General features: G+C 38.5%; 2 protein-coding genes across 2 annotated transcripts; one reads left to right on the top strand and one right to left on the bottom strand.

Annotated features, from left to right (window-relative positions):
• Positions 1-1,167: 1,167 nt before the first annotated feature.
• On the bottom strand, positions 1,168-1,698 carry LOC141630995 (uncharacterized). The gene has a single exon (XM_074443723.1). The coding sequence runs from the start codon at positions 1,696-1,698 to the stop codon at positions 1,168-1,170; it is 531 nt and encodes a 176-aa protein (XP_074299824.1).
• A 3,143-nt stretch (positions 1,699-4,841) lies between these two features.
• On the top strand, positions 4,842-11,046 carry LOC141633726 (notchless protein homolog). Its single transcript, XM_074446155.1, has 12 exons — positions 4,842-5,129; positions 6,022-6,103; positions 6,195-6,284; positions 6,794-6,919; positions 7,207-7,334; positions 7,509-7,708; positions 8,230-8,293; positions 8,836-8,946; positions 9,575-9,712; positions 10,191-10,333; positions 10,440-10,494; positions 10,614-11,046. Exons 1-12 carry the CDS (start codon positions 4,977-4,979, stop codon positions 10,752-10,754), a joined length of 1,431 nt encoding a protein of 476 aa, XP_074302256.1. The 5' UTR covers positions 4,842-4,976; the 3' UTR covers positions 10,755-11,046.
• The last annotated feature ends 4,680 nt before the right edge of the window (positions 11,047-15,726 follow it).

Raw genomic sequence — 15,726 nt, 5'->3', positions numbered from 1 at the left:
CTTTGCGGAGAAGTTGGGTGAAGCGACGATTACTCGCGCTGAATTGATGTCTCTAAGAAGAGGTTTGCTGATCGCTTTGGAACACCAGGTACCCCGTCTGATTATCCAAACTGACTCAAAGGTGATTATGGATTTTATGGAATCAGAACTTAGGGTGTGTTTGGATTGAAGGAATTGGAGGTAAAAAAAAGGGAAGGAGAGTTGGGGATTTAATATCCCTTGTTTGGATAGCAAATAAGGGGGAAAGAAAATGGAGGGGGAGGGATTTGGTGGGATCTATTTTCCCTCCTCTAAGCCTAATCAAAATCCCTGCACAATAGGCAAGATTTGAAGGGAAATTGTATCCAAACAACCACACTCCATTCCCCCTCCCCTTCCCTTCTCTCCCTTTCCCTTCTCTCCTCCCCCTTTCCCTCCATTTTTGCTATCCAAACACTCCCTTAATGTTCCGACGGCACATTTACATATGATCAAAATTTGTCAAGCTTTCATTCCCAATTCTCCCTGGAGGGTGGAAATCCACCATACTTATCGAGGCGAATTCTTGCACGGATTGGTTAGCGAAACATGGAGTAGCCCAGTCACATCAGCTGGTCCGGTTTGACCTCTCAAATGTGTCGAGCCAGTTATTCAAGTTGGCGCAACAGGACGTGGACGGTGTCACTTGGCCTCGTAATGTCCCATCTTATGCTATTTAGTGTTCGTTTTAGTTCAGTAGTGTCGTTTTAGTTTGCTTTTGTTTCCTTGCTTTTGCTTTGGGTCTGTATCCAGCGGCGAATTTGGGGGGGGAAAGTGAGGGCACGTGCCCTCACGTGACAGGAAAAAAAAAAACTACTGAAAATCTATGTTTACATATTTAGAGCGCCTATTTTTAGCATGATGATGCTCTTGGTCTGGTGGTAAGAGGCTTATAAACTTACCTGATGTTCTCGAGTTCGAATCTCACTATGGTTAGGTTTGGCTTATTTTTTTTGTATGTTCAAAGTTAGATTTAATTAATTGAATTTCAAAATGATGCTACAAGGGTTCGAACCTGGGACGTTAGGCTAGTATATTCAATGATTGTCCAACACACCAATTGCATACTAATATTGTTTGTTAAACATATATATTTTTATATCTATAGAATTATACACTTTTTTTTTTTAGGGGAAAAAGCAACTTTCATTAACTTTGTAAACCAACCGAATCCAACTCCACAAAAGGTACGATACGCTCCGGGATCGTACCCACCCAGTACTGCGTCGAGTAATCAATCGGCATCAGGTGGGCCAACTCGTGAGCGACAAGGTTTCCATCCCTACGGGTAAAATTAAAACGAATACAATGAAAAGAACTAGCTAAAGAGTAAACGGATTTTCCTGCTCTCCCAAAGTAATTTGTCGGGAACCTCTTCGATTTCAGCATTGTAATCAAAGCCATGGAGTCCGATTCCAAAACCACGTTGTCCAACCCCATCTGTATCGCCATTTTTAAGCCCAACTCAGCCGCCATAGCTTCTGCAACATCGGGGCACCATCTATCACGCACTTGTTGAAGGCCCATCCGCTCCACCCTCCCACGGTCATCCCTGACTACCACTCCCAAGCCACACCCCACGTCCCCCAAGACCGCTGCATCAACATTCACTTTCCACATACCAGCCGTAGGTGGAACCCACATCACCCTCTCCTTCACCATTGAATGTCGATCAACCATTGGTTTGGGTTGCGCCTTCTTCCAAGCTTCCTAAAAACTCAGCGCCTTTTCCATAGCATGTCGCGGGTTGGCCCCCGTTACACCATGGTAGGTCTCATTACGGAGGTTCCAGCATGCCCACAACGTGACCAGCCACCGACACAGCTCCTCACCCTCCAGTCGTGTAAAGACTCCATCAACCCAATCAAGCATCCCACCCCCGAGACTACCCAACTCCTCATCCCCAATCCCACTCGTCTCCCACACCTCCTGAGAAAAAGGGCAGTCTAACAAGGCATGAACCTCGGACTCTATCATCCTCCCACACCGCTGGCATGTTGGGTCAGCTTGCATCACCCGCTTATTGACGTTCAGGCCACAAGGCAACACCCCTTTGCACGCCCTCCACACGAAGTTTTTGATATTCGGGGGTAGTTTTAGCCGCCATATTTGTGACCACACCTTCGGGACAGCACTCGACTCCCCTCCCCCATTCTCATTCAAAGCTTGCTCTCTAATGAAATGGTACCCCGACTTTACCGAGTATGAACCATCCCTCGTGTGAGGCCAAATAAGCTTGTCATCCTCCTCCAAAGAGCATAACGGGATCCTAAGAATTTCCCTGGCTTCGAACTCATATAGATGCTGTCGCAGGAGTGCCTCATTCCATCTCTTTGGTTCATCAATAAACCAGTCCGCCACAACACTGTCATCCAAACCGCTAATAGGAGAGAGCAAACGGGCAGAAGGATCCGAAAAACACCACTTATCCCTCCAAAACCGGATCTTCTCACCATTCCCGACAAGCCAGCAACTACCTTTCTTAAAATATGGAAGAGCCTCCATCATACTTCGCCACACATAGGACGGGTGATGTCCCAATTCCGCTCCCAGCAAGTCACCTGAGGGGTAATACCGTGCTGCCATAAGCCTAGCAACAAGGGAGTTTGGTCGGTCGTAGAGCCTCCATAATTGTTTGGTAAGCATGGCAAGATTAAAAGACTCGAAATGGCGAAATCCCAAACCACCATCAGCTTTTGCACGGCTCATTTTCTCCCACAATATCCAGTAAATTTGCCTTTTTTCACCACTATGCCCCCACCAAAACCGGGCCAGGTCCCCTTCTATCTTTGAGCATAAAGAGGTTGGAAACTTGAATATCCCCATTTGATAGGTAGGAATTGATTGGGCGATTGCCTTTATAAGAATTTCCCGACCCGAAAATGAGAGAAGCTTCTCCTTCCACCCCTTTAGTTTCTTCCATATTCGCTCCATGTAAAATTTCCCACTGTCTTATAAATAAAGATTATGGTATTCTTTGGTTAATTTTTTTACTATTTTCATGACGATAATATATGAAATTGAAGGGGTCTCTCGAATTTTTTTTTACACAGGACCCCCAATTCTACCGCCGAAAATGGATATTCCCTCTAAAATAATGCACTTGGGCTTGTTGGTATTTGGTTTAGCCGTTTAGGGTTTGTTGATATATTTTTTCTTTACGATTATATTATTATGTATTGACGATGAAAAAATTTTAATGTATAAAAGTTGTCCGCATTTTTTTTTTTTTGGGTGTGCCCCCCTTTAGTCAAATCCTGCATCCGCCACTGTCTGTATCCCGCTTTTCTTCACCAAAAATAAAATAAAATTAAGGGCTCGTTTGGTTCATACGAGAATTTAAATTATGTGTTAGTTTGCAATTCACATGATTTAATCTCCTACATTAAAATTCACCGGAATTGCGTTTTTATGTTTGGTTGCCAAGGTGGAGTTTCTTTTCCCTACTCTTTTACAAAAAAAAATGGGTAATCAAACATCTTCCATAAACCACAATTTATGGGATTCTAGAATTCTCATGAAATGGGTGGGCAACCTAACAAGCCCTAAGTAAATTTAGAGAAATAATAATAATAAAATGCAGTTTGTAAAACAAAATGTTATTTTTCATGTCCAACCCTTGTTTTGGAACAAATGGAACATGGAGGCTAACGAGTCGTTTTGTTGCACGGCTGTCTAGGTATGTTACTAGGGCGGTTGGATGCGGATGTAGGCACTACCAACAAGTGAAACTCATACCCATACCCCCCAAGTGAAACTCATACCCATATCTGCCCGTCACTCATGAAAACCGTAGCCACTACCAACACTAACAATGGAGAAACTAGAATCGCACTTGGCCAGCCATTTGTCCAATTTCTCGTACTTGTTTGTATCGTGATTTAATTTGATTTTTTTTAGTAAAACAAATATATTTCAGTATAAATTCGTAAATTATTTTGATTTTTGCTTCATAATTTAAGATTTTAGTTAATTTCGGACAATAAAAAGAGAAATATCTCTATAATAATAATAATAATAATAATACTCCGTATTACTTAGTTAATTTTATACCCCTCTGTCGCGATCATTTGTTTACTTTTGATTTTGGTAACCGGAACCAATTATTGGATTACAAATGTGCCAAATTGTTCAGCATTTCCCAAATAGAAAAGTTAATAATTGACTTAGAGACCTCAAAACAGCATAGGTAAACAACTGACCGGCACGAGACAAAGGGAGTAATTGATATGGGGATATAAAGCGGGTAAAATGCAAAATCTCCCTTTACGCCATGTTGTTAGGATCAGGATTCTACTTTGAATCGATGGGAAGGGTAGGATCGAATCGGTAGAATCGGATCGTAGAATCGTAAGATTCTACAAATTCACTAAATATAGTTTTTTATTTGGTAAAAATATATAATTGAAGATCAAAACACTTATTTATACACAAAATATTGATAATTAATAAGTTTAGTATCATTTCATGAACATGTTTCTACAAATTACATGAAATTTGGATTTTACGATATTTTTATATAAAAATATATTTTAATATGTTTACTATGGAGTCGGATCGTAAGATCGTAGAATCGTATTATGATCCTACCTCTAGAAAATTTCGAATAAACAGGATCCTAAGATTCTACAAACATGATAGAATCGTAGGATCCGGGATCGGTCAAGCATTTTTGGATCGTAAAATCGTAGAATCATAGGATCGAATCGGGATTCTGACAACAATGCCTTTACGGGTCAAATATCCGCCCCATCACCCGCAAAAAATCCATCAATATCCGCTCCAACTGTCCTGGTAAATAACAGTCCTAGTTGTATCAAAGTGGGGGAAACAAAAGGGAAATTAATCTAAAACCCTAAAAATCCCTTAAACCCTACATACATACATAATAACATAAACTGAAAAACCCAGAAAAATTGTACTAAAAATCAATTGAATCATATACAAATAGTTGAAAAATGGAAATTGTTGGAACAGATATGATGGAAAACAACAGTGTAATGTGCCAATTGAGTGATCCTGAAGGCAATTCTTTGGGTGCTTCTATGTATCTTCCTTTAAATGCTGGTCCTAAAGAACTTGTTCAAATTGTTAATAAACTCCTTGATAATGTAATTTTTCTTCTTTGAAGTTTCAATCTTTACTACCCAGTATATTCTTCATTTCTTGCTATTAATTACTCTTTCCGTCTCGATCATTTGTTTACCTTTATATTCATTGTGACGGGTATTTAATCAAATGTAAACAAATGAATGAGACGGAGGGAGGATATTGCCTTTAGTATATATTAGGGGGTTATTCAAATGGGTGTAGTTTATGTGATAGATGGTAGTTGGGGGTCTGAGAAATGAAAAAAGTAAGGAACCTTGTTGATTTATAGTATATGAATAAGATGTGGGCAAGCTTAGTTTTGTAAGTAATATTTCCTCATTTGATTGTTTTAATTATGAGGGGTAGTCGATTAGGGGAGGCGGTTACGAAGAAGCATTCTTTTTACTATTGTTGTTACTGGTGAAATGAGGATAGTTCATTAAGCTTGGAATGGTTTGTATAAATTGGTTGGAGTTGCAAGATTCCTTCTTTCGGGATTGTTTGTGATTAGGTAGGTGGACAAGGAGGATAGCCGATTGATGGATGGTATATTGATATGGGTACCTTGTATACTCCATGGACTTGTGACTTATGAGAGCTTCTTTTAGCTGATGGGGTGAGCTTGTTGACTAGACTTTCTGCGCTTTTATTCGGGCTATTAGTTCGGATAGGATGTTGATGTGATAGAGATTTGGAGCGGGTTGTTATTTGAGCTTGAGGAATGACAAGTTCACTTTGTCATAGGTTCCAAGAATTGTCCTTTTGTACCATTTTCGTTTGAGTTATAGTGGCTTGATGAACCTCCTCATAAAAGTTCATTTACGGGATTGACTTAACTAGAACTAGCATTGCTATTCAGTTTAATTATCGACTATTAGTGTAAACAGTGACCATGATCTTCTGTTATTACAGGACGAGAAGCTACCTTATGCATTTTACATATCAGATCATGAACTTGTCGTTGTACTTGGAGATTATCTTCAGAAAAATAAAGGTTAATACTTTTTCGGCAATTCTAATAAGGTTTCATTGGGTAGTTTTATTCTTATTATATCTGAGTTTACTGATACTTGGTGTATGATCAGTTTCTGTGGAGAAGGTAGTACAAATTGTTTACCAACCTCAAGCAATCTTCCGCATCCGTCCTGTCAATCGCTGTTCTGCTACAATAGCTGGTAATTGATTACTGCTATTTTTCTGTTATTTTGAATGTTCTAGATCAATTTAATGTTCTATTTCCTTGTAAAAAGCTCATCTTATGAACTTTTCACTTGTTGCCTACTTCAGTTCTCGTGTATGAAGTTTTTGTACTGTCCAATTATTTTGTTTGGCTGAGCATTGATTAGTAAATGGTAAAAACACCTTCAATTTGGCTATGATCAGAGACAAGCTTGGTGACCGGTAGAACACAATAAATATGGTTTCGAAAAAGAGAACGATTGCTAAATCCTAAAAATGGTAGATTTGTTGCCTGCTTGTTTCAAATAAAAGCATTGCTATGTTTGTCGCCTCTTAACTTGCAAACTTTGTTCTGACTTCTGTCTCCAACTGACTAATGGGTTCTTGTGAGAATATTATGCATCAGTGATGCTGCTGGCATGATTGTGTTCATAATGAAGTTCTCAAACCTCTGAATGTTGGTTATTTAAGCTTTCTGATTATCCTCTTGATTAATGCTCTGCAGGTCACACAGAAGCTGTGCTTTCAGTTGCATTTAGTCCGGATGGCAAAATGTTGGCCAGTGGTTCAGGCGACTCTACTGTTAGGCTGTGGGACATAAGTACCCAAACACCATTGCACACATGTACAAGTTAGGTTTTCAGAATATGTGTGTATCTATATCTGGGCAACAAATTTAGTGACATGACTTCTGCATTCGGGACATCAGTGTATCTTGTATTGTCATGAATGAGCATAAGCTGTTACTTTTATTGTCATTATAATGTGCAACTAAATATCTGCCTAGTGGAACATAAGCTTTTGTATGCGTTTGCTGTGTAATCTGCATCTAAATCTCTTCACTCAATGCTTATGTCTGCATATAGCTTCCGTTTTCTATAGTTTGTTAAATCTTTTATTGTTTTATTTTCTGTATAGGACATAGGAATTGGGTTCTTTGCATAGCGTGGTCTCCTGATGCGAAGTATCTAGTCAGTGGAAGCAAGGGAGGAGATCTTCAATGCTGGGATCCTCAAACTGGAAAGCCCTCAGGCAACCAGCTTCTGGTAAGTCTTTTAATTTGAATGCTGCTACCTGTGTCATGGATCCTGCATTCCTTCCGCAGGTGAAATAGTATTGGGGAAAAGAAGATTGTCTCTGACATTTTCATTGTTTTATATGAGCATTGTGACTTCGCAAACTCTTTTCTTCTGAGACTTTATTGGAATTTCTCATTTCAGGGGCATAAAAAATGGATTACTGGCATATCTTGGGAACCGCTCCACCTTCAAGCACCAAGTCGGCGATTTGTAAGTGCAAGCAAAGATGGTGATACTCGAATATGGGATGTAACACTCAAGAAATGTGTAATGTGCCTGAGCGGTCATACACTAGCTGTAACATGTGTAAAATGGGGTGGCGATGGGGTGATATACACAGGGTATGTTGCTATTTAAAGTCTGAGATATTTTGGTATTTATTTCCTGATGTAGATCTGAATAACTGGGTCAACTCTTGATTCAAACGGGACACCATCACTTGTGAGTCTTTAGAGCGGGAAAAGTATCTGGTTCCGCTTTGTGTAAGATACATTCAGATATACAGTCTTGCTTCCCGTAGAAAAAGAAATCCATTTCTGTAGGTCTCCCATTTCAGATAAACGTTCTGTAGGCCTCCCATTTTTAGATGCTCTGTTGTAGTACTTGCCTCATCGCTTTCATCTGGCGCTTTGGTTCTTCTATCATTTTGTTCTCTTGTTGACAATAGCGACAGTTGGTAAAAGTGACAGTAGTGATCTTACAATCAACAGTGACTTTTGTGGATTTTGTTTAAAAAATACCCCATTTTGGTTCTCTATCATTTGTTTTCGTCTTTTAGCTTCTTGGCAAATGATAGCAGAAAATGAAGCATTCTAATCATTTGGTCAGCTTCTCATATATTGTAATTTTTTTCCTGTGACAGCTCCCAGGATTGTACTATAAAAGTTTGGGAAACGAAGGAAGGGAAGTTAATCCGTGAGTTGAAGGTATTCAAACTTTCAAAGCCTAGACTCTTTAAGATATAAGAGTTAGCTTCTCATATAATTTAAGATATATATATTTTTTTTTGGTAATATGAGATACGTGTCATAATTGGGCTTCATTGTTTTTTAGGTTGTGTTAAAACATATTTTTGACCCCAGTGTCAAATAACAAATAACAAACCTGTCTAATAACAAGCCTGCGTTTCATAGTTTAGTCTTGCTGTCAACTTGCGTCAATGAGACCGGCTTCTGGATTTGCTACGACAAGTTGTGATCCTTCAATAAAAAATTTATGAGACCCTGTAGTCATGTACCTTAACTTGTGCTTATATACAGCCTTGACTAATTTACTAAATGTCTCTCTTTATCATATGGTGTTGGTCTGCTGGAACTTCCATTATATTTACTTGCAAATTTGCAAGTAGTCTCTATTTGCTTGGATCTTTAACCTGTAGTAATAATAGATTTATAGTTGTTTTTCTTCATATTAGTTTATGCATAATTTCCTTCACTTCTATCTTTGATGATTTACAACATATTATCAGGGTCATGGGCATTGGGTCAATTCTTTGGCACTCAGTACTGAGTATGTCCTTCGTACAGGAGTGTTTGATCACACGGGCAAACATTATAGTTCTCCTCAAGAAATGAAAGAGGTATTGTAGGTTTGTTTTTGCAAGAGTCTCTCATCAAAGTTATTGTCCTTGTACTAGTTGGATACATGGTTTTCGTTTTGTTTTATAAAAGATGGCCTTAATGTTCACTCACATTTGACACCATCGTATCAAATTTGTTCGGTGGGACGTTTATATTTTTGACACCATCGTATTGAATATTTCTGGTATTCTTTCCTTGGGTTCTCTGTTGCTGTCTCTTTTTTGTACTCCCTCCTATTCATTTTAACTCTTCCCCTTTTCTTTTTCATCTATTCATATAACTCTTCCCCTTTCCTTATTTAGTAAAATTTTATACTTATTTTAATCACCTTACCCCCACAATACTCATACTTTATCTTATTTTAATCACCTTATCCCACAACAATACTTATTTTAATCATCTTACCCCACAATAATATCTTCCCTCTCTCCAATTACCTTACACCACCACAATACTTTACAATAAAATAATCCCCCCCTTAATTTGCGTGCCCTTTTGAAAGGGGAGAGTTAAAATGAATAGGAGGGAGTATCTTTTTTGTATCGTGTTGTAGTTTCCCTTTTTTCTCCCACATAACTTAAATCATTTGTATTTCTTGCAACTTAAATTGTTTTGTGGCTTTGATAGGTTGCTCTAGCTAGATATAACAAAATGAGGGGAAATGCTCCGGAGCGACTGGTTTCTGGTTCTGATGATTTCACCATGTTTCTGTGGGAACCTGACGTAAGCAAGCACCCTAAAACACGAATGACAGGCCATCAGCAGGTTTGGATTTGTTCAATTAATTTGTTTTTAGAGAAGTTGTTGCCTAGTTTGCTTAAAGCTTGAACTGAGTCCATCACGCGCATGCATCCCTCATCCTTGTGTGTTTCTACACACTATCGTTTACGCCTGTTATGAGAATCTCCTCTCAGTCTGTTACCTCCTTTTACCCTTTTACCTTTACTGGGAGTAAAGTGGCAGCCTTAGCACCTTAGTGGGTCTTCTAATATTCACACTTTCAAATATTCTACCTTTTGAAACATTGTGATATTGACATCATGTTGATTCGATTCACTGTATTAATTCCTCCAACGGCTGAGTCTTCTGGACATTTGAATGGAAAACAAGCCTAGAATCAATCTAAAATTTTGTAAATGTTCACAAGGCTTGGTTTCAAGTAACTTTATGTGTGTGTGTGTTTGGGATGATTTATAATGTCCTTAATGTTCTCTTATACTTGAATGTTGTCGCTTATACTCAGCTCGTGAACCATGTTTACTTTTCTCCCGATGGCCAATGGGTGGCTAGTGCTTCATTCGATAAATCAGTCAAGTTATGGAATGGAGTCACGGGAAAATTTGTTACTGCCTTTCGAGGTCATGTTGGGCCAGTTTATCAGATAAGGTATGGACTTTTTCTTTCATCATTTTTGTAACCTGATATACAATTAAGACGATCTTAGAGACAGCCGAATAAAAGTGATTAACTCGTTTTTTAATGATTAATGCAGCTGGTCAGCAGATAGTCGGCTTCTGCTAAGTGGAAGCAAGGACTCAACATTAAAGGTTTGGTTTCTGGTTTAATCACTCTTTCCATCTTGACCAGCTGCATTAATCACTTGAGATTAAGCGTAACTCCATTTATTATCGTAGTTAGTAGCTTATGGTGTGTTTATGTTGCATAGATATGGGATATCAGGACAGGAAAACTGAAACAAGATCTTCCAGGCCATGCAGATGAAGTGTATGCAGTGGACTGGAGTCCAGACGGTGACAAGGTGGCGTCTGGTGGCAAAGATCGAGTACTCAAATTTTGGATGGGATGATGATACCTTTATTACAATGTGTAATATCATATACCTTGTCTTACATTTTTGCACTTCCTATCGAAAGGCTGTATTTATTATATTTAACATCAAGTATTTCACAATTTAGTTAATGTCAGTATGTCACCCTTTGGCCTTTACAAAAGCTATTGAAATTCGGCTGAATATCCGATTTCTAATTTGGTTATATCACCATTGAGGATCCTTGTGGCTAGTTGATTGGGCGATTTGTTCAATCAGCTGTGTGGATTACAAATGATATCGACAAAATGGATTCGTTGAGCTGTTTTGACGGTATTTTCTGAGGTCTGTATCGTTGTATATCCTTGGAAGCACCAGTTTTTCATTTTTTTTTTTTCGAAATACCCGTAGCTGAAAGGACTTTGAAAAATGCATGGGATTCATGAAAATGGAGAAAGTACTTTTATCATGTAACAAGAGACAAAGTGGTTATATTTCACCATGTGTCAAATCCATTGTCGGTAGAAGTGTGAGACTCATCTTGTCATACGCAAATTATTGTCAAGCAAAATTTATGCATTTTATCTCTAGTCACGTGATAATGCACTCACCTCTAGACACTTCCTCATACAACGATAATGATTTTGAGCTCTTCTTATCCTCATGTCCGCCTATCTACCCATCCAAAAACCCAACCCATTTTTTTAGGAATACTATCTACCTTCTCCCTCTCACCTTCTCTCCCACCTCTTTCCTTTACCCTCTTACAATTGATCAAGTTAATATATATTGGGTGGGGTCGGATGTCAAGTAAAAAAAAGCTAAATATATTATATTTCAACCGGTTATTAGAGGAGAAATTAGAAGAGAAGGTAAAAAAAAAAGATAAATAACAATTCTCCTTTTTTTGGTGTTCGAAAGTGGGAAGCCTCTAAAAAACAAAAACAAATGAAAACGTCTAAGCTACTAGAACAGAAAAAGGTACTAAACGAGGCTATGAAGCACCTCCTATGTCCTCCAAAAGATGTCGGAAAAGCCCTCCATCAAGCTCACTCAACACCACGATCTTCTCTTCTTGATCATGACTATAAATACAAGTATATTACTTCGTTTGTCCTAAACATTTGTTTCCTTTGATTAAAATATATAATATGTCTTATAAAAAAAAGGTCTAATAATTCAAACATAGGAAATATTTCGAAACTTTTTTATCTGTTTCATTGACATCCCTACCAGACGTAGACACCTGAGTGAGTGATTTGACCAATTTCTTTTTTTTTTTAGTCAAACGTGTACTATTTCATATAGACTATAAAACGGAGTATACATAGAGTTCGAAACAACAAAACAACAAAGCAAATTACAAAACAAACATAGGGGAATTAGATACCCCTAAGCAAGTAGAAATCGAACTAACTGAACGAAAATTACAAGCGAAACTAACTGAAACTGAACTACGATACTTCTTAAACGGTGGATGATAATAGTCCTCGAACGGAAGCAAGTCAGCTTCCTTACGCTTAGACCTTTTACCTGCAACAATAAAATCCGTGTACCTGCAAAAAAAAGGTAAGCGATTGACAGAAACTGATGATCTCTTCTCCAAATTAGCAATAGACCTAACCATTCGACCCTTACGAATGGAATGCTCCACCTTGCGACAACACTTCATGCTCGAGTTCATGCTCGAGTTCTCTTTGACTTTGGCAACAAATTGAAACTGGACCGTGGATACCTTGCTAACCAAAGAGGAATCAGATGAAAGCCGCTTCTTTTTGGCAATCTGTGAAACAGCCTCCTCATGACCCAACTCAAGACTCTCAGATCCCAAATGTGAAAGTTGATGGTTCTCTTCATGAAAAGGATAAGGAATGAGAACTGCTACTTCCCTTGAAATATCTTCATGGGGAGTTCCCGTCGAAATAAAATTTGTAGAGATGAGGGGACGAACCCTCAAGGATGACAACGATCTTGGATAGAAAAAAAGGAGATCCCTTCCGAGTAACAAATTCTCATAATCGATCTTTGACCAATTTCAGTACTATTTTTTTTTTAGTGCTGATTTTCGAAGTACACAATTTACTCAATACAGTACATTTATGACCATTTTATCCTTCTCATTTATCCCCCTCATTGTACTGCATCGAAAGAAAAGAATACAAAAAAAAAATCTAACTAAATCACGTACTACCGCCCCCTTCCTAGACCACCCACCGCCTACCTAGTGTCCACCTTCTGTCCAGTCTACTACCACATCCCCCTTTTATCAGTATTCAATACCTAGAATTACGACGACATAATATTGACGATTTCGAAGAAATTAACAGTATTGAAATACTTGATATCAATTTGTACGCAATTCAGCAAGGCTCCTTTATATGGTGCACTATCATGAACCACCACTATTACAGATTCACATAGGAAGAAGTCCCAATATTTGTATCAAGTTGTTGATTGCAGTATTCAATACCTAGAATTACGAATGGTGCACTGCTAGTCACGATACCTTCGGCAATGTCGTCCACGATATTGAGGCTGCCCCGAACCACCAAACAATCACCAAGTCATACCCTAATAAACCCCCAAAACTCAGAATAAAATAAGTTACCAAAAAAATGGAACAAAAAATAATAATTTATTCAATAAATTGCATTCGAATAGTCAAATACTTGTTTTACATCCAAATTAAGGATTAGAATTGAAGATATTTGGTTGATTTTGAAAGGTTTAATTGTTGGAATTAGAGAGAATTCGTTTGGTGAGTTTTTTAGTCGAGGGTATCAAAATGGAAAATATTGTGTTAAAAGTACTATAATGAGTAAAAAATGTACTGCGAAAATAAATTAAGTTTTTTTTTTTGGTGCATTCCAATCTACCTATATTAATAAAGGAAGCTTTTTTCGAGCGATTATAGAGTCCCCAACTTTATGAAATACCTAATAATAATAATAATAATAATAATAATAATAATAATAATAATAATAATAATAATAATAATAATAATAATAAAAAGATAGCAAACATTGGAAATATGATTAATAATTGCATTATTTAAAGATAATTAATATGTTAGAGTTCATGTAGGGTAAGATCATAAACGAACTCCCGCGTAATAATTAAAAAAAGGTCACAAAACCTATACCTAAGCAAACAATATATAACCTTATTGTATATATATACACTCCATGTACGTAGATAGCATTCATAGAAATTCCAAAGTCGGAAGTTGTGTTTGTATTCAACATATTACGAATCGATCATATGGAATATTTTTTATGGAGGATTTAATTTTGTAAGAATATACTTCGAATATATAGTTGTTGAGGATCATTGATATAGATTTCGTTTGATTCGTGAATTTCTCTAAGTTGGTTGCTTCTATGCATGATCAAGCTAAGTCAGCATATCTATGAATCCATTACAAAATCTTTTATCTATTGTATACATTAGCTCCAAGGCTTGAGGAAGAATAATATGATTAGTAACTTGTGGAAGACGACTTCACTGCCAACCCGTCCACCTAGATTTGTGTCATCGGTTTCGTTTGATGTTAAGGAGAACTATATATCTTGATAATTGTCATTAATGATGATTTAATCTAGCTCGTGTACAACTTGCATCTAGCCATCTAAGTTAAATAATGGTGTAATACCTGTCCTTTTAGGGACCCTTTGACCAGCGTTGACTGACCTTGGGAGCGGGAATAGTTCTTAGGGGTGCGTGCCAAAGCTATCTTGGGTTACGAGTTATGAGTGGTACTCGATAGAGTAGAGGCTACTCGATCGAGTAGCGTGGTTACTCGATCGAGTAGGGGGTCACTCGATCGAGTATGTGAGGTACTCGATCGAGTATCGGGTTTTCAGCGAGGGTTTTTAATCGCGTTTTGTTAAATCCTCAAATCATTTCCGCCTCATTCCTTCTATCCTCTAGTCGCCCCTTTCCCTTACCTTCACCATAAAACCTCCATGAAAGCCTTTTGAAGGTCCTTGTGCCTTAAGAGAGCATAGCTTGAGTCGGGTAGCGGTCTTTTGCCGGGTTTCTCCTTGTAGGTATGTTGTCATCATCATCCGTATCCTTGCCTTTACAATTAGGGTTTGCTTGATAGTAATAGGTGATTGTGTTGTGGTTATAGGCTTTGCTTGATTGCTGGATATGCCATATGTTGGCATGGATTGATTGCAGTTGCGTAAAGGTAGGTTCGCCTACTCAGTTTCTGTAGATAGTCTAGTGTGTCGATTGTTGTGTCGTTGTTGTTGTATTGCAATTGTGCTGTGTGGCAGCGTATATACGGTTATGATTGCTGATTGTTTGTCTCTGGTTCTCGAGATGCGTTCTCGGCTGAGTGGAGTCACTTGCGGGAGTGGCTTCACGCCCTAGTTTCGCCCTTCGTGGAACCCGCCACGGAAGGGGATGTGCACATTAATGGGACAGGGTTATCGCTCGGTATGATGAGCGGGGATTTGGTGGGTACGGCTGCGGTCCCCCATCGGCGGGCTGGTCCAAAGGGACGGTCGGTGACGGAGATTGATTGGAGTGGGTGTGATTGTGGGTGGCTGATTGTGTTGCATTGTATTGTTAGATGTTGTTGGCATTGTTGTGTCTTATCTCAGTACTGACCTTGTGTGGTTGTCTTGTTGTTTTATGTGTCTGCCGTGATCCCTTATGGTGAGCAGTCTGTCTTAACAGTGTTGATGTCGTTGGTAGCGGAGTCCCGGGGATGAGTCTTCACGAGATTTGATAGCATTAGTGGATAGTCATTGAGTTGTATCTTTTATATCGTCAGTTGGTTTAAATCACTTGTAATATAACATAATAGTTCTTTTATCGACGTTTGATTATTACTGTCCTCGGGCAACCGAGATGGTAGTGCTCTTATATGCTAAGGAAGGCCTAGTTAAGGCTCCTCTGGATATGGGGGTGTTACAAATGGTCATAGCGTACAGTGACGGTGTCGGGAGAAACCTTTTGTAACACCCCCATACTCCAAGTGCCTTACCAGGACCACTCAGGT

Source organism: Silene latifolia, chromosome Y (assembly GCF_048544455.1).
Source record: "Silene latifolia isolate original U9 population chromosome Y, ASM4854445v1, whole genome shotgun sequence".
NCBI lineage: Eukaryota > Viridiplantae > Streptophyta > Magnoliopsida > Caryophyllales > Caryophyllaceae > Silene > Silene latifolia.
Note: the sequence above shows the minus strand (reverse complement) of the source record. Positions and strands in the feature narration are given on the sequence as shown.

Excerpts from the sequence above, each read along its gene's own strand:
- LOC141630995 (XM_074443723.1), bottom strand. The coding sequence starts at position 1,698 with ATGGTTGATCGACATTCAATGGTGAAGGAGAGGGTGATGTGGGTTCCA.
- LOC141633726 (XM_074446155.1), top strand. The coding sequence starts at position 4,977 with ATGGAAATTGTTGGAACAGATATGATGGAAAACAACAGTGTAATGTGC. Across the intron at positions 6,104-6,194 it reads TTATCTTCAGAAAAATAAAG|TTTCTGTGGAGAAGGTAGTA; the intron begins GTTAATACTTTT and ends GTGTATGATCAG. Across the intron at positions 9,713-10,190 it reads GAATGACAGGCCATCAGCAG|CTCGTGAACCATGTTTACTT; the intron begins GTTTGGATTTGT and ends GCTTATACTCAG.